This window comes from Lichenostomus cassidix, chromosome 4, assembly GCF_008360975.1.
Source record: "Lichenostomus cassidix isolate B80296 chromosome 4, HeHo_3.0, whole genome shotgun sequence".
In the NCBI taxonomy this organism is placed as follows: domain Eukaryota; kingdom Metazoa; phylum Chordata; class Aves; order Passeriformes; family Meliphagidae; genus Lichenostomus; species Lichenostomus cassidix.
Genome location: NC_139484.1, coordinates 60,388,653 through 60,408,298, shown reverse-complemented (window position 1 = coordinate 60,408,298; position 19,646 = coordinate 60,388,653). Strand labels below are relative to the sequence as shown.

The window sequence follows — 19,646 nt, the reverse complement described above, 5'->3', positions numbered from 1 at the left end:
TTCATTTGTTTTTTGGGGGCTGTTTTGTTGGGTTCTGTTGGTTGGTTTTTTTGTGGGTTTTTTATTTGTTCAGGTTTTGTTTTTGTTTGGTTGTTTTTTTTAGATTTGGCCATCCAGAGTGGAAACTGGAAGACAGAGAAACACTGCTCTTGAAAATCAGCTGAGTCTTGAAGGAATATGTATGGTTTGAAACTCCTCATGATTTCTATAGATCTTCTCTGCCTTCAGCATGGCTCAGTATTATTTGTAGAAAGGAAATAATGACAATATTTACTGCTGTTTTCAGTTTTACCAGGGTACACCATGTGTTTGCTTTGACACACTCAGATGGGACTGACAGAAATCCAAAGGATTATGATTTAAGAGAATCATATTTCATGTCTTGGAGTGCAACTGTCCCAGGATCAGAAAGTCCACGGTGTTCAGGCAGTCCTGCTTTCCTCCATCCACTACACTCAGTTCAAGTGCTCTTGAGCATTTTTGTTATAAATTCAAACAAGCTGAGGTCGAGGTTTAAAAGGATTGCAATTTACATCGACATGAAGAGCCCTCTAGAATGCTGTGCACTGTCATTGTGACTTCTCCTGTTTAAACAAGATTCAAAGCACAGCAATTTGTGTTGAGGCAGTGGTGTTAAACCAGCCCAAAACTGCAGGGAGGGAGGGCAGGGGGAGAAGCATCTCTTTGCCAGCTGACACGGTTTGGGAACAGATGGAGCATTTCACAGCTCTCCCTCACTTCTCATTTAGAAAAAGAAGGTAAGAACCAACCCACAAAGTTTTGATTCAACTTGTAAGAGAAACCAGCCTGGCAAATAGAGAAAATTTGGGAATTTCACATCGATGCCTTAATCATACTGAAAAAAATGCTTGATCCCTGTAGATGATCTTACATCATTAAACTATCGCTTGCCCTTTGCCACTCTGACTGAGGAATAAATCTGTCACTTAAATGTTCATCTCCTTAAATATATAGGTGCAAATATACTAGTTAATATGCTCATTTCATTTCAAGACAGTTATACACAACATGCTTGCAAATATAAACCAATAAATTTTTAAGAATACCATATCAAAAATTAACTTTCCTTTTGCCAATAATTTATGAAGGTTTAAGTCATTTGAATTAGCATGTATTAGAAGAAGTTGCTTAGATATTTGCTTTAAAAGTTTTCATATTAAACACTAAATAAAATCAGCTGAAATCTAGGCCTTATAATATTTTAATTTAATTTATGTACATGTAAATAATATTAAACAAACATCATATTTGAGCGAATACACATTTAAGCCTAATCTGTAAAATGTGGGAATCTGTGCACTTCAGACATTTTAATTTTTTTTTTTAATCATAGCTGCCAGTAAAATAATTTAACAGGGGAATTAGCTCAGTAAATGTAACATTAGTCTATTTATTCTCCCAGTGTTAAGCTACTCAGCCAAACTCACAGCCTGGGGTTACCTGGACAAAAATTTGTTATTAGAATTGGCACAGGCAGATTTCAAGTTAATTATTGCAACAGTCTATGTAATTTGGAATATCATTCCCTCTACAAACTCCCCACCACAGAGAAGTCAGCCAACTGCTAATTTGCTCATTTTACAAGATAAATTTAGAATGCAAATTTCTCTGGATTCAGAGTAATCCGCTGACATCTCTGTTCCACAATATCCCCTCAGTGCTGATCATTGCCTCTAATTCACATCATTACTCAATGACACCAATTCTGATTCCTTCTTCCCAATCCTTTTAAAAAGAGTTTCCCTCTCTATGCCACCAAAATGCTGTTGCATCCTTGAAGGGAGATTAGGGCACTGTACAGTTGCTCTCTGTGTTTTATCAATTCTGTGCAAAACCTAAAGTCTCCTGCATTATGCAAGAATAATTATGTGCTAAGACAATTTGATAAACTCATCAGCAAAGGATGTGCTTAGGATCTAAATTAAATTTTACCTCTAAGCATTTGCCTCTGAAAAGAACAAACTTCAAATCATCTTTAAGAGCAGCAATTCCCATAAAGTTTTCCCAGTGAAACATTCGAGATTGACGAACCTGTTTTGCCTTTCAAGCTGAAAAGATTAAAGTTTGCTGGGGAAGCTAAATTTGCTTTAAGTTTAAGGTAAGTTTGTGGCTTTGCAAAGGAAGATTTGGAGATTTGTGTTTGGTTTACTGAAGGAATAAACAGTAGTGATAAAACTCCTTGTGCACATTATTCAAAGCTAGAAAAGCTACCACCTGTCAGGGAGAGGGAGACATTTTTATATTCTTTGTCCCTATTTTTCTCTTTGAAGGGGAGGGAAACAATCATTAGAGAAAGTTTCGCTAGGCAGCTTTGTAAACAAGACTCTCACCCTCCCCGAATTTCATTTAGATTTCCTGTGCATTGACACAAAGAGCATCCCTGAGTCATCAGGGAGGAACATCTATCCATCACTGTGGACCAATTCCCAACACACGCCACTGGCCAGAAGATGGAATGTCTGCATCCTTACCCGATTGCTCAAAGCCACCTAAGTCACCTGAAAATAGAAGTACTTCATCAATCAGGCTATGGACCACCTCTGCTGAAAAGGCTGTGATTGCAGTCTGCTCCTCTGATTTATAGAGGATGTGTTGCTGCCTTTCAGTGCCTCTCCCTGGGATATGACAAGACCCCACACAAAGCTGGTAAAGAGCTTTAAATGAACAAGAACAGCAAGATTTGCAGTATCCCTAGGGCCCAAAATCTTCATATGATCCTTCTTCTGCCCTTTAGTATGAGAGAGCTGACATCTTGACAGCTTTAATAGATTCCCAGGAGGCAGAACAAGAAAGGAAGATCTTCGTAGTCCATCTTGTCTTTTTTAATATGCTGAGGGATATTAAAACAGTGAAGCAGTAATACCTGGGGCTGAGGGAAATAGGTAACAAGACAATGCTTTAAAGTGAAATTGTAATGTTTAGGCAGTGAGAGAAAAAACACACCAAGAAATTCAGTCAGCAGTATCCCTGCTTATTTCAAGTTCTTATCAAAGAAAATAAAAAAAGTAAAATGCTTTGATTTATAATTTCAAAGGTTAATCTGAGTTACACTTCCTTGGGGTTTCCTGCTTAATTTTCTGTCTTCCACAATTTACCTTCAAATTTTATTTCGTCTATAAAATAGGTCTTATAATTGGCTTATTGTCAATACACAGCTTCATAAATATTCTGGAAAAAGCGAATAAAACCAGATAATATTGAAAAAAAAAATTGTGTCCCATATTAACAGCCATTATCCACAGTTAGTAATAATAAATATAAAAACAACACCATCTATCTTTAATCATAAAGAACTTCAGGAAAATTATGGCCCAGCACCATAATTAAAGACTGTAATTAAATTAATGGAATTTTAGCAACAGAGTTCAAGGGGACAAGAGCCTGCCTTTTCACAGGGCAAGATAAACACTGGAGGATCAGTTTAACCATCAGTAAATGGACCACCTCTGCAGAGAAACGTGGGCATTGCTGTGCAGGTGACATTAACTCGGCACTTCAGGACAGGGAGGAAACTCTTCTTCGCAGGTGACTAAGACAACACATGCAATCAACTCTGTGACTCCTACAGTTAATTAAAACAAAGAGAATCTACCCAAAAAATCCCCCATTCTCAGGTCTCTTCCCTCCACCCCCAGACCTCTAAAGACATAGATGAGACAGGAGGTTACTCACCGTTGAGGAGTCACCGCTTCCCGTCTCAAGCGTAGCTCCCTCAGCACAGGTGGGTGGGTGGGTGGAAAGTTGACTAGCCCTGCCCCCATCTATGACATCACACTCTACCTCATAAAAGGTAGTGAAAGTGCTCTGAACTCCAGTCTGATTTCCGAGAGATACAGAAAAGAGATAGTGAGAGAGAGAGCAAGAGAAACACTGCGCCGTAGCGTAGAGGTGAGCAGAGAGGGGAAGGTGTGCTGAAGGAGCTGTGCTTGGCCAAGGATGCAGGGCCTCCTCCTCGATGAGTAACCCCAGCCTGGGGGTTCCTCTCACTCCTTCCCACAGCACAGCCAGCCTGACAGCCCTGCAGGGCTTGCTGATTCCAAAGGGGAACATTTTTGGCGCCTTTTGATGGCAGCCAGAGAGGGCAGAATGCTCTGCCCCAATTAAATGGTGACTGACATCAGTTGGGCGTGAATTTGGTTGATGGCTTCCCAAGCCACTCTATTTTATGAGTGGTTTTGTACAGCCAAATGGCACAAAAACATCCACACCAGTGCAGGCAGCTAAAATTCCAGTGGCTGCAACAGGAATTACACTTGTATTCCCCTGTGTGGAATAAATATCCAATCCACACCTCTGGATTGACCCTTGGGTACAGTAATCGAGAAGGTTTGGCTTCCTACAGCACTGCATGGAGGAGGTCAGGAAAAGAATTAGGGTTTTCTTGCATTGAAAATGGGAGCTGACAAACTGTGCTGAAAGAACGAGTGAGGGAAGTATAAAAATTCTGGGCATACATTTATTTACAGAGCACACTTTCAAGTTCCAGAAAATATCAGTAAAATTGCAAAGAGGTGATGTTTTTAAAGATGTACATTTTTAGACAATGACAGCCTTACAGGCTGAGGCACATTTTTTTTCCCAAATAACATCCCAAGGACTGAAACTAGAGGGCTTAAAATGGGATATTCAATCTAATTTACTGTAAATTGAATTTTTATCATCCAAATTCTGGAAAAGCAGGTTTGGGAGTAAACATAATTGCTTATATTATCCACTGGGATTTTCTTAATAACCTAGCTGTAGACTAAAATTGAAAAAAATAGTATATGCTGCTAAACCTAACTCCATTAAATAAAACTGCTTAGAGAATGGGGCACTATTCAGTGCCAGTAAAGACTTCTAGCATAAGATCCTGCCTTTTAAAAGAGGAAAAATAAATGCTCCTTAAATCTCTTTTAAGGGTATGTATTATAAGCACACGGAGTTAATATTGATGCTTTCCCTCAGGCTTTTTGGTGCTACAAGGATCATGTGAATTGTAATCTAATCATGATTAGTTTTTCTGTCTTAATAATGATTAATGTGCACTCCCTGCTCTGTCAGTGTGTTGTTTTCCTCTCCTTTCCTGCTATCAAAAAAGCAAGTGTGTGACTCATGTCTAGTACCAATCACTCCACCTAACAACAGAAGTCAAGCATTTTCCTTCTTAACCTTCAAAACTTTTAATATCATTGTAATCCTGCAGTATCTGCAGATGCTGCTTTAAACCAGTGTGTTTGTGGAATGAAAAACTCAACAAATGGGCGCCCAGTTGGCGAAATGAGGAGTCATTGTGGCTGTTAGAGATGAGATGTAACTGCAGGAGCACAATGCAAAACTAGGCTGCAGCTGGGGAATGCTAAGTGATGATAGTGCTGTTCATAATTTAACTGTTTTCTCTTTACATCATCTCTTGATTATAAACTATTTGCACGTTTGAAGACAGAGAGGAGGAAAACCTCATCTGGTACCCTGTATTGCACTGATTCCTTATTAATATTTATGTCTAATGGCCTGCTAGAGAAAAGAAAAATCCAAATTTTAATGGCTTTTATGGTAAAAAGTACCACGTAGTATTCAGTGAACTCATAACTTAGGTAACCTATGGCTTGACTACTGCACCACAGTTGTTTTTGCCAAATAAAGTAGGAATGTATTTTGAACTCCTGTGACCACCTGACCACATGAAGCCTAAGCAAGGTTGTTCATTCTGGTAAAGAGAAGATGTTCAGAGGATATGACCTCAAATAAGAGAAAAATTACACATGTAACAACAGTTCTAAGATCTCCTAAAGAGAGAGTTTGGAGAGATAGAGAGTTAAATTGTCTTTTATTAGAATAGAAACATATGCAAGTAGCACTATTATATCTTCGAAGACTGAGTATGGTCAAGGACATTCTCCAGTAACAACACAAGGTAAGAAATATGGAGAAATATGTAAGATTCCACCATGATAATGTGATATAAACAGTTCAGTAGATTAAGTAGCAGATAACATCCCAGATGGTATTTTGGGGCTAGTACTGCTTGAATCTGAAATGTTGTTTTGACCTTCTTAGTATGATATCTGTAGTTGATAAAAAGAATAGTGAGTGAAGAGCAAAGTTAGGACTGAGTTGTGAACATACAGTAGAATACATTACTGAATAAAAGCAGAGAAAGAATAAACCTCATGGAAACATTTTTATAATGTATATACATTCAAGAAAGTGCAGAAATCTTCCAAATGCTCCAAGGAACACAACTAAGATTAATTAAATGAATGCACAGAAATGCAAAGAGAAAGCAGATGAAGACTTTAATATCAAATATTTTCTTAAGGGATGCAAGTTAAGCCTAACAGCATAAGAAAACTATGTGAACACAGATCAAATAATTCATTTAATCACTTGCACCCAGGCACTAGAAATCAACTTAAAGTAAGGGTCCATGTTCAGTCTGACCTCAAAGATCTGCTGGGAAAAAATCCCAATGTGCTTTCTTTCTTGCTTACAAGGATGAACACATGGTGGGAAAGGAAGGCACCACTCAGGTGCCTCTGGCTGCTGTCTGTAAAGTTTGAGCACAGCAGGACTGTGAGAAGCTGGGGAGTACCAACCCTGCAAAAGCATCACCCAGACTGGTATAGATACAAAGGGAAAAATTGATGGATTATAAGGAGTTGAAACAAGAGCTTGAAAAGGCCACGTAAAAATGCCAAGGTGACACAAATCATAAAAGTCTGAGAGCTTAACACAGACACACCTCTGACCCAAAGAGGCCAGCTGCTGAAGTGCATCAGCATGATGGATAAGTGGGAAAATCCTTTTTGTACATTATCTGTCATAGTTAAGGAATGATGAAATATGGAACATCCTACCTGACACTGAGTAAAGCTGTAACTTCTCTAAGATTTTGACAATGCAAATGTTGAATCCACGTTGAAGGTATAAAGAGGGGATTAAAATGTTTCTGCAGTCTTTTGGCTCAGATATTGATGCTCCAATCCAGTTTTACAGAGTTCTAATTTGGTCTTTGATGAGATTGAGGACACATTACTTGTATACTTCCTCACAGTTTTCAGACATACTATTACCTTACCTGGTAACCTGGTTCACAAGGTTTCGTTGATGTACTAGTCAGAATGAGAAAGAACTAATGTTAAAAGAAAGCATTTGAGAATATCTAGCAGTAAGAGGTTAGGACTGATTTTTCTGATACTGGATAGTTTTTCACTTTGACTTCATATCAGTGTTTTAAATACATTATACAGAACAAACCCTTTTTGTTGATGCAGCTACTTATCAGTCATGTAAGATCAGATGTGATAACAGAACTATTCTCCCTTTGCTTCTATGAGGTACATAAACAATAATTTTAATAATAATATGTCCCAAGTGTGGAAGAAAATATTTCAGAAGTTAAAGGTAGAAGGCAACTTTTAACCTTCCTCACTCAGTTTGCTCTCTTCCTAAGGGCCATTATCCCCTCCCACCTTTAATGGAAGCACATTTCTTTTGGGAGTTTTATTAAATACTTTGTTGTAAGCTGTTCTGTTCAGCATTTGCAGCTGATTTTGCTCAGGCTTGGAAAACCTGTTGATGTTTCCCCTTGGGGACACATCCTCTTGACTGTGACTGGTTCTATATGTGTGTCACTTGTCTGAAGCTCTGGTTGGCAGGAAATATAATTAAAGTCAAAGGAACTGATGAGTCTGAACTACAGTTTTTAATATTTTAATATCTGCAAAAGCACCATCTGATAGTACTTTTAGAAGTGGGATTCAGTGTCACCACTTTCCAACTCAAGGAGTTAAATAATTGCAAGAGCTACAAGATGTTCTTCTGCATGAGAAACACAGTGCAAAATCTCCTTTGGTGGGTTAAATCTGTCATTATGCAAATTCAGTCCCCAAAATTCCATGTGCAAGAAACAAATCTCATTTTCCTTTAAGGCCTTGGGATGAACCTATTAGCAAATCTGTTCTGTGCATTAGGGAGGCCAACTGAGAATGCCCTGGGGGAAAGGGATTTTTATTTAATACAACATGGTGACACTTGGTCCCAAATCATCTCTTTTAAAGGCAGTAAGACAGGAAAGGAAGTGAACATGAAATAGCACCAAATTCCTCTCTTTCTTTATAGAAATTTTTACAGGAACAATCCTTTAGGGCCATATCTTAGGGTATGTTAGAATGGTCTTTGAACCTTGCTAATTATGGCAGGGCTGGTGTAATTTGTGTATCACAAAGCCATTATATTCCCATTTTCTTTCCAACTCATTCAGCATGGCCTGGAATAGGAAAACAGGCTGAAGTGAAGCCATAACAACTGCAGCAGGCGAGCTTTGAATTTCTGAGTGGTTCTTATTTTTAAAGCAAATGCAGTATGTAATGAAGCTCATACAATAGTATTTCCTTCAATGCTCTAATCTTTTCCTATTTTCAAGCCTCACTCTTGAATCTGTAACATTTTGCATTGTTCTCATGGAATTAAATGGCTTAATATTGTTTGGTATCAGAAATGCTTTTCTTTGCAGAAAATTCTTCTAATGAGAAATTTCAATGAATGTAATCTTCCCAAATTCATGACTATTAGTCACCTGATAAAGCACAAGAGTATGTTCCCTGGAGCCAAAATGCTCCTTAATAAGGATAAAAGTCTGACCTGTCTAAATTTAAACCTACTGAATGCAGACATATAGATGGTGTGCATGCTTCTTGTCTCCATGAACGTATTCTAATGAAGACAAGTGCAGTGTAATTTTGCTTTGCAAATTAAATTCTATATAACATCTTTCCAGTTATGCAGGATATATCGCTTCATATTTATGTGTGTTTACACATGCATTTATATAAAATGAGGTCTTTTCTTAGTCCTAAAAATAGCCTTATATCAAAAAATTGGAGCCCCAAAAGAACCAAGATTATTGCACAAAATAATTTCTTGTTGGATTTTTCAGTTGGATTTTACAGCCACAACAGAGAGATCTATATATGTCTTTTTTTTTTTTCTATTCATCTTTGAGATGTTTCATAGGATAATTAGGAATTCTTTGCTGTTTTAACTTTGAGAAAGCCCTAAGACAGTGCTTCCATAAAATACATCATATATAATGAATATATGACCATGAGGGATTTTATCAGCACTCATTTTGATTAACCTGCATAACTCACTAGTGCTTTTGTCCTTTAGGAGTAGTAAATTGACTCAGTGTCAGGATGATGAATTTTTTATGTCACCACATCATCAGGTAGTCCCTTCTTGAACTGAGGGACTGAGGGATATTCTGTGCCAGCAGGAGTTGGAGACTCCTACATTAGTCAGTTCAAACAAATTTGTTCCAGATAAAGGTTTCTCCAAACCTGTATAAGTATATATGCTTCATACAGTCATATATTTTGGAACAGAGTAGTTATTATGGTTTTATTTCACCCTCACACATATCAATACATCCAAACACTTATACAGACGTTACTTAAATATATTTCCATCCCAAACTGTCCATCTGAAATACCTCCCTGTATTTTCCATGTCTTTAATGTCTCCCAAAGCAGATGACATGAGCTAGTTGAATCTACAGTGTAGATCAAGGTCTCTCCCTTTCCCCACACAGCCCCAGCCTCCCTGTTCTGGAAGCTGTCCTTGCAAAGGGCCAAAATAAAGACCCTGAGGTTTTATTTTCTCTCCCTGCTTGTTCTGTTAGGAAAGTAGAGATTAGTGTGGAGTTAAACCAACTTTATGGTCCTGACTTTATGTCAGTCAGTCCTTTCCCAACATTGCAATCCTTTGATTTCACACTCCTGTCTTGCTTTTGCTTTGGCTTTCTTCCCCTGACCATTTAATATCTCCTATTTCTTTGGCTTACTTCCTTACTATTTTTGCACTCCTGAGAATCTTGAAGAAAATGAACCCAACAGTTTTGCCAATTTACCAACTCTCCCTTCCAGAAACATTCTTTCATTTTGCTAAGTTCTTGCCTGGTTCAGGAAAATTAAACTGCTCTATTTACTAAACTCCAAATCAACACTTTGTCCATTCACTTCAGCATTTAAAATGTGAAGGTTCTCTCTGATTGCCAACTTTAAAAACAAAGGAAAACACCCCAGAAAGGCCTTCTGTTTCACCCCAGCAGTGGCTCTTAAGTAACTGTTTAGGCACCTGGTCTTAATCCAAATTCAGTGAAAGATGGCCTTACTCACTTTTAATAACAGGTGAAATTAAAATTACCTGATTTTTCTTTGACTGTATGGAATTAGTAAGTACTAATAAGTACTAATTAATAAGACTGTATGGAATTAATAGTAGTAATTAATAAGTACTAACTTTGACTGTATGGAATTAATAAGTACTAACTGTATGGAATTAATAAGTACTCAAGTTAGTACTTATTAATTCCATACAGTCAAAGAAAAATCACACTGCCCACACAACTTGCTTTTACAAGGTAGTTTAGAGCTATTCAGCCTTAACTGAAAGAAAAGTAGAACATTTAAAACATAATAGGCAGAATATATAGGGAACCTGCTGGTGAGTTCACCTGAAATAACTGCTGGATGCTCACTGTTTTTCTGTGATAAATAATGAGGCTCATTCATATTTGATGAGGACTGTCTCTTTCTGGCTACCTTGCTCTTATCACTGATCACAAATAAACATACAATTATTTTGCAGTATATCCTGTACCTGTTCATACTTTTATATATCCACCCTCCCAGTCCAGGTGTTATGTCAATCTTCATCATGTCCTACCCAAAATTAATGGGGTGGCTCTGTTACAAACTTCCTTTTCCTGCCCAAGTCTTCACTGAAATTCACCAAGCAAGAACTCCACAGTCTCAACTGAACTGTCTTGTACCTACAACGGAATATAAGAATCATTTTCTGGGTATCACAGTCGAGCCTATTATGTTAACATAAATGGGACTTGGAAAATAACTGGAAACTGCATCCAGCTATGTTTGGAGTTTGCCTTAACTATTGATTCCATATTTTTGGACAGTGTCCAAAGGCACGTGGTTGCTGCTCTGTACAACACTGCATATCTCTCTGCCTCAGAGGTTTAAGACTCGTTGGGCAAATTTTCTGATAATACAGCTGATTTTATCTGTGGAGCTCTAAATCAAACCTGAACGTGATAAGGAGCTGCCTTGGATAAGGGATTTTCCTAGATTCTGCTCAATTGAGTCCTACAGGAAAAACTGTGGCCTATCTACTAATATAAAAAAGAACTTTAAAAAATGCAAGCTCATAGTCTAAATGGATAGCAGGAAAATGAGCTGATCAGCTTCTGAGCAGCAGGAAACAGAACAAGTGGATATTTATTCTAGAATAGGAAATGAATATATAGATTTGTTTTATTGTAATTCTCTTGCTAACAAGAGGCAGGCAGGAATGCTAGAAAAAATAATGCAGCCCTAGAGTTAGAAGTCTGGATTTTTTTATCCAAATAAGAAACATCATCATTAAAAGCAACTCTATTGAACAAAAGTAGCTCCCACAAAAAGGCAAGGCCATCAGCAAGAGCTAAGTATATGTAAATGGGATTTAGTTCACGGAGAGTAGTGTACTCTCAGCACCTCAGAGGATTCATTCCAATACAATACTGCAAGTAATTAGGAAGCAAATATGCATTACTTTAAATAAACCAAAGCAAGAGACAAAGCAAATTATTTTGAAGTGCTTTTACTCTGTAATTTCATTAAAGGAGGTTGTTTATTCTCAGAGGGCAACTAGAAATTGAATATTGGAATTAAAATTACAGAAACATATATCTGTTTATGGACCAAGGTCAAACAGGCTTTTATTAGGAGCAAGGATATAATCTACACAGCTTAGAAATATTTTTAAAATATTTTGAAATTTTTGATATTAATTTCTTTTTGCCTTTATCTAAAGTCCTCCTTAGCATTTTAGCTTACTTTTTTCCCTGGAATCTTTATCAGGTTTACAGGGCTCCTCACTGAAGAACAGGTATCACATAGCTTTTCCTTATTTTACTTTTCAAAATTCCTTTGGAATCAGGAATTAAGAGTCTCACCTTGCAACATAAAGGGCCAAGTCAACAGACAGACTAAATTGTCCTCACCTCGTTAATATTAATGAGGAATTAGCTGATGTGTGCTATCTCCCAGTTGCCAGGTCTTACTTAACTGGTAAAAATAATTTTGCTATCTGCATGGAGGGAGTCTGATGGGAAAGATCAAAGGAGAAAAAAGAGCAGAGGGGAAAAGGAATGGGAGAAAGAAGAGGGAAAACAACAGTGGATTCTTTACTGAAATAATTTACAATTCAGGACTGTGACATTTTCTTACTTTTTGATCTGTTTTCCTATTTGCAGCAAAGTCACTGATGCCAAAAAGGACCCTTCATATGCTATGCTAGAATCATAGCAATCTATAGAGGAAAAAGCAAACAAGATCAGCTTTATGCTCATTTTCAGAGATAAACCATACTGAACTACTGAATCTTGGGGGAAAAAAAAAATAGAAGTTTCATCAAAAGATATATGGCACATTAAATGTTATGTACACAGTATTTTTGAAGTTGTTGCAACATATTTTTCTCTAACAAAACTGTAAGAACTGTGGGGTGGCTTTCATCTGCCTTTTAGCTTTTAATTGGTTTTATGTCTCTTTCCTTTATATATAAATATGCAAACACCCACACACAGATTCAAACATACATATGCATACATTCATTTCATTTATAAATATTGATTAATATTCTTAATAATGAAAAAAATTCAAGCAGAGATTCTACTCCCCATAATAGTGCTGAATTGTAAGTCATCTTTTGGATCGATCTGAATTATATTGTGGTTCTTTGTAAACACAATAGTGGATTAAAATACTGTAATAATTGTCACGGTGCTTGATATTTACATCAAAACACTTTTTTATAGCACAATCACAGAAACTTACTTCTGTAGCCATAGATTGGGAAGCTTGAGTTCTGGATTTCTATAGTCCTTCTACCATTGTACTGTATGCAAGTTGCCAAATAATGGTATTTCATTTCAGAATAAATAAAATACTGTTTATTTGTAATTGGCTATCCAAGAGAGAATGAAGAAGAGGATGGAAGCAAAAGCAGCAAGTAGACAAGCAGATGTGGATGTGCACTTGGATACCAGACCTCTGGATAGCAAAGGAGCATACAGTACCCAGCACCTTGAAGAGAAACAGCTTGGAAAACACCGTCAGGAAAGCTCTGCACTGACTGTGTCACATCAGATCACAAGAAAATGCTCTCACAAAGGGATGCACAGGAGTTCAACTCACTAGAGCTCCTCCTGTCCAGAGCACCAGCAGAAGAAGCAAGCTGGGCAATCTTCACATTTTCTGTGGGTCAGTTTTACTGAGTTTTTGGAACAGACCCAAATAATTTCCGTGGTTGAAGCTCGTTTTGCCTTAGGGACTGACTGTGAAAAGCCCACCAAACAGAAACACAATGGTGATGGAGCCTGGGAAGCAGCGGGTGCCAACAATGCCAGACTGGAATGATGAACTCAAGCGGTTTGGCCACTGAGAATTCCACAACAACTGGGTGGGGATGTTCCAGGAACGAGGAGATGCTCGAGGCTCACAATGGCTTATTCAGCATCCACAAACACTGAATAAAGAGACTCGAAAAAAGAAACACACACAACCACAAAAGCCAAGCTGGGAGAAGCACTGATTCGGGGGATTGTTGGAGAGAGATGAACATGACAAGTCAATGGGTATGAAAAGCTGGACCCAGATGGCAGGAGGTAAGAAAAGATCTTAGCACAGCTGTCAGTGATACAAGGACAGATCACGCCGTTGGTGTCAGGAAAATGGAAGAGGATCTTTTCATTGCTGTGGGAAGATCAAGGTATTAAATTACATACGTACATACGTCAAGAAGTGAAGACCAATTGCAGGACAGATACAGGAACCTTTAAGCAGCTCCTTTTAGGATTGTGTTTATGACTTCAGAATGCCTGATCCAAGAAAGCCTGGCAAATGTTTAAGACCTTCTATAGTGCTTTGCAAAAAAAAGAAAAAAAAAAGTTATGTGACTGAGAACACTTTCGGTGATTTCTGATATATTGGAGGAGGGCCAGTGATGTCACTGGGGAATCTCATGATGGAATGAAGGGCACAAGCTTTTTGTCCTAATAATCTTCGTACTTGATTGGGCTTAAACAATTAAAGGGTGCTTTTTTCAAAACCACATTGGGAAACAATTTGTTTTGAGCATCTCAGGTCTCACAAATCACCATCGTTTTGAAAACACACTCAGGAGAGTGGAATATATTACAAATTTAAATACATATGGTCTGTATTTGAATTAGAGGATAACAAAGGTGTCATGGGGCTAAACTAGTGTGACAGAAAAAACAAAATCTTTAAGTGCAGCAATAGCATGAATCATTGCTACTGCTTGGTTCTAGTATTCCCACAGAGGCTCAAAGGCCAACATAGGAGGAGGAAAGAAAAAATATTTTAAAAATGTAGAAAGCTCATTGTTTATAATATTACTGCTGCTGCATATTCCTGTCTCTATTTCTACAAAAGGCTGTGTGTAAGAAGTCTGTAGGTGTTAATTGAAAATAACTGAAATAACTGGATGACATTATAGTATGTAATCACTGTGCTTGCAATAGTATTTGAAAACAGCACATGCATCAAAATTTAAAATACTTTGCTGGCCTTCCAGAGTCTTTTGCTAAACCTAGTGTGCATTGGAACCTGAGTGAATGAATCCCATTAGTCATCACCATCTTAACAATATGCACTTCATACAGAGTTGGCTTCTGCACAGAGGAAGGAAATTACCAGTACTAACAAAGGAAAGAAGATTTATAATGAGCAAATATACAAAAGCTCCAAATAATTATAATATTCACAGTTTGGCAATGACTTTCTAGGCTATGAAATTACTTTCCTTTTGGAAGAATGAAGATTCTACAAGGTTAGTATAAACAAAGGGTAATTGGAAAATCAAATTGCTCTACACAAGTTATTGTAAGGCCTGGAAGAATGGTGATAGAATTAAAAAAACACAAACTTGCTTATGAATCAGTGGATTTTTGTTTTGTACACTCTTGCAATCAAAAATGCTCCCTTTCAAGTGCTACATGGGAAACAAATGGCTAAGTACAAATGCCAGCTTACCCCTGATACAATGAGCTCTCCTCCCAGGTTCTGAACTTCTGCCTTCACCTTGCTGCAGATGTTGAGCTGGTGGCAGTAGAGGGCAATGCGCTGCAGGTAGGCCAGCAGGTCCTGCTTGCAGGCTGAGTCTGGGCACTGCAGGCAACAGAAATCTGCATTAGATGGAGCTGAGGTCATGAGATTAGAGACAGGTAATCAGACAGTGGCAATGTGTGTGTGTGTGTGTTAGGTGGATCTATTCCACCTTGTCTTTACATGAGGTACTTGATAAAATGGGAAAACTCAGACTCTACCTGTCATTTAATTCAAGATTTATGAACTCAAGCTAAAGATGCACTCTGCCTTTCTGTGAAATGAGAAGCCTCTCTCTCAGTATCATGTAAATATTATGATTGCTCTGTGTTAATTTATGATATTGTACAGAACAGAAGATCTATTGAACAGCCAAAAGACCAGGTTTGACATAAAACTCCAGGTTGTCTGCTGGGTGTCCAACATCCAGTATAGACCAATTAAATCCCAGATAAACCCATTTATGACTGGTTAGCCTCACTCTTGTCTGCCTGGCAGCTCCCCTGGCAATGTGTAGACATTCAGGATTAGATTAGGTGAAATGTGCTGGATGCTGTGAGGGTTTTGTAATCAATAGAACTAGAAAAGGCCCGAGTACAATTTATTCATAGTCTCTGGGACTCTTAATACAAACTGCATCATCCCCCACAATATCAGCAGCATAACAAACAACAGCCTTGCAGTTAATATTCAAAGTCTTGCCTCAGGAGAACAGACCTCAGTAATTCACTCTGATGGAACGGTGCTACAAGAGCCCATTGCTAACAGCATGGCTCCAATAAATACTCTTTGGGGCTACCCAGCAAATTCTGACTGACAGGGTTCCTGCACAGCTTGGGCAACAAAGATTCCAAATATGCCTTTGTAGCACCTCACAAAGTTTATGCTAAAAAAAAAAAAAAATTATCAGAGCATTTCAAGGAAAACTGATGGAATTAAATGCACATGAATCAACAGCATCACAGCCTCTGAACTGAGATCACTGCTCTGGCCTCAGCAGCTAATGCTGGCAAGGAATGTGTTTATGGTGAAGTGGTTGGATTTAATGTTATCTATATCCCCAAAAGGAGTCACTTGGCTTTTTTCTCTCCCTTTAAAACTAACAATAAACAAAGCTGGAGGTTCACTGCAGCTGCTGTAGAGCTTCTCTTCCTCAGACAGTTGTCACATCTTTCAGGCATTAATCCCTAAAAGACCTCTTCTCCCTACAGGTGCCAATTTAATACAAAAATATTTATCCTATCTTGAAGTCTATGAACTGAAAGAAACAAACTTTAAAGCAGTACTTCTAGAGAGCTGTCAAGGCTTTAAATATAAGTACCTTGGAGTGAAAAAATGTAAGAGCTCTCTCATTGGAACAACAATTAAAAATGCAACTGTCCACAAAATGTTTATATTGTGTAAGGGTCTCCTAAGTTCTGCGAAATATCATTAAAGTGCAAGCATTAAAACAAATACTTCCTTCTCAGAATGATTTCACTGTTTATTATTAAGGTTACAGTCCTCTGAAATTTAAAATGTGACTCAAGTCAAGGCACTCTAAGAATAACAAGTCTCCTTGTGTTTCCTTCTTTAAAATATTCCACCTCTGCAAATACTGCAGACAAGGAATTTCATCAGCTGACAGATGGATTTCTTCTTTCTTGTGTTAAAATGAACAGATGCAACATTTGAAGGATTGGAATGGGTTAACTACAGGAGAAGTGCTTGCTGCTGCTGAAGGAAACCTAAACCCAACATTTCTGAGGCTACAGGAAAATGGGCAGCTTTGGTTTTTTTGCCACTCTTGCCCATATTCTCTGGCAGGGTGTGTTACACACTATTACAGTCTTGCTTGAAAAAGAAAAAGACAGTTATTTTGAAGAGAAAGACTAGAGGCAAGCAAATTATCAGTTCCCACTTCCAGCAAATTTTCTCCTAGTGACAATGAAAAGAAAGAAACTATGGGAAATTTACAAGGGGAAAAATGGTGAGATTTAATTAACCTGAATCTAAAATTAGCTGTCTAGGACCTGGATCTGAAATTTGACTCTTGACTTTTAATACGATGCTTCCTCTTGCTCTCCAGATAGATAATCCAGCCTGAAAAAATATACAGAGCAAGTTCATCTGTCCAGCTATGCCATGAATTTGGCAATGGGAACGAGGGGAGAGACCCCAGAACAGGCACAATACCATAAGGCAAACCAGAAAATAGGGCAGTAAAGTGCCATATCAAGGGAAAATTGCTGTAAGAAGGAGCTGAAAAGAATCCAAGGTTTCCCAGGATGACAATGGGAGCAGAGCACTCAAGTGCCTACTGCTTTTTTAACAGCAAATGCATTTTGAACTTGATGATCTCAGAGATCTTTTCCAACCTGAAAGAGTCTCTATCAGCCTAATTTTAAGAGGCCCAGAGGTGAGGCTGGGGAACAAGTCAGGCATTTCTGAGCTTTGGAGAGACTCATTTATGACTTTCCTGTACCACAAAATGCTGATGGCTGTAGAAGAACCAACTTTTTATCCAATGGGAAGATGAGGATCCAGGCTTCCAATAGGTAACTTTCTGCCTTTTCCTGCAAAGGCAACTCATCCATAGAGGTTACATTGTATTTCTGCTCCTTTTTGGGGTTACCTGATCAGCTACTGCCCGTGCCAATTTGTCCATCCTGGATCCTGCCTCTGCAATCTTCTTGGCAGCATTAATGACATCAGATGTGTTCTTCAGGGGGCCTTTCCCTCTGAAAAACAAGACAATTACCCACAACCTCAGTAAATCATGAAAGGCAGCAGTTTTAGTCACCCTGTTTAGGGCTTGATTTTAAAATAGTAACACAAATGTCTTCTTAATTTATTATAATTTCGCCTTTTTAAGTACTTTACAGTACAGCCTGATTAAGAAATCTGTCTGCTGTGTTTCCTCTCCCTTACAAAATGACAATTTAGTCCGATGGTGCCTTCAAGCACATGAGCTGTACTTAATAGTATATGCATTTTTAAGTGCTCATTAAGCCAGTGCTCTTCCTGGAATACACAGCTATTTCAAAATGATGTGATTCCCAAGCCAGTGCTAAATGTTCAGCCCATTGTGTCTAGGGCAAGAATGTCACATTTTTTAGAAAACCTTTTTTTAGTAGATTTTAGTGGAAAATAAAGATAGTAGATTAGTGGAAAACAAAGACAGGTGAAGCATAATCCTTATGTTACACACTTAAATGTTATACTTAAAACATTTATTACTAGCTTTAAGACTCATATTTCTCTATATTTTTAAGATGGTGCACAAAATTCTGATTTTAGTCATTAAAGCTACCAAAATGTGTTGAGACAAAAAGTCTCCACCAACTTTTCTGAGTTTGCTTCAGACTCAAAACTTTAATCCTGATTGTACCAATAAAAGTGCAGCTGCTCCTGAGAAAGGCTCAGCTGGAAGTGAGTTCACTTTCCATTTTTTTAATGTGGAAAATCATAATATGATCCAATTTTTTTTTTTTCCATGAAACAGAAGGCCTTTTTCTAAGCACAACACTGCATTATATTTGGAATTTTTCATCTATAATGGCAAGAATAACATGCTAAACATATTTCCATTTTAATCTTCTTTCCAGATTTCATTACCACCTTAAACAGATAATGAAATACAACTGGTGAACTTAAACTGCAGCAAAAATACTTCTTGGTGACCTCATGTGCTTCTACATTAATTACATGAGGAGATCCAACTGTCACAAACTCCATGCATTTGAAAAATTATTCTATTTTAACACTGCTGAGGTTACAGCCAACCAAAAAGGTGTGAAAGGCTTGTTTCTGTTTTAATGGAATATATTAAACAAGTTGTTACTGAATCTGATGCAGACAGAGGTGCACTTTGATTTTTTCTTATTTACTTCAAATGTTACATTAGTTTTCTCTCCTTCTCAAATTAGTTCTGTTCCTTTGATGCTAGAAAATATAATCATTAAATTTTCAATTTCATGTTCAATGTATCAAAGGTTGTCCCAGAGGTTGCAGAAACTCTGCATATTCTGGGCTGTTGCTTTAGGACATAATTTCTTCCTTCCATGATACAATGGCACTGCTTGAGCAGATTTCACTCTAATTTTTTGGGGGCAGAAGGATCAGAGACACCAAGACAACACCAATACAAAAGTAATTCAGAATCCTGTAAAATATCCTCTCCATCCAGTTCCCATGGCAGGAGCACCTTCCACCAGACCAGGCTGCTCCAAGCCCCAGCAAACTGGCCAAGAACACTTCCAGGGATGGGCAACACAAAGAGATGAACAAATGGATGTCTGATTTTAATCCTGAAGAAAATCAGAAAGATTTTTGTCCTGTTTTGCGTAATCACATTGTGATAAATACCATTTAAACTCTTGAACTTGCTTTAAAAATAAACTCTGAACAACATTTAATTTATTATGGTGATCTGGAATTCAAAGAACACTGTAAACCATTCTCCCTGGTGTG

At 37.8% G+C, this 19,646-nt stretch overlaps 1 protein-coding gene across 2 annotated transcripts in view; it reads right to left on the bottom strand.

Moving 5' to 3' along the window:
• The window catches only part of CTNNA2 (catenin alpha 2), a 448,404-nt gene that overhangs the window by 12,701 nt on the left and 416,057 nt on the right, over nucleotides 1-19,646 (bottom strand). The window contains exons 16-18 of one of the 2 annotated variants that reach the window (XM_085059503.1): nucleotides 17,809-17,914; nucleotides 15,123-15,257; nucleotides 3,694-3,837 (exon numbers count right to left, since the gene is read on the bottom strand). In XM_085059503.1, coding sequence (XP_084915629.1) covers nucleotides 3,694-3,837; nucleotides 15,123-15,257; nucleotides 17,809-17,914 — 385 coding nt within the window. The remainder of the gene's footprint in view (nucleotides 1-3,693; nucleotides 3,838-15,122; nucleotides 15,258-17,808; nucleotides 17,915-19,646) is intronic. The other variant, XM_085059504.1, reaches the window with a different exon arrangement.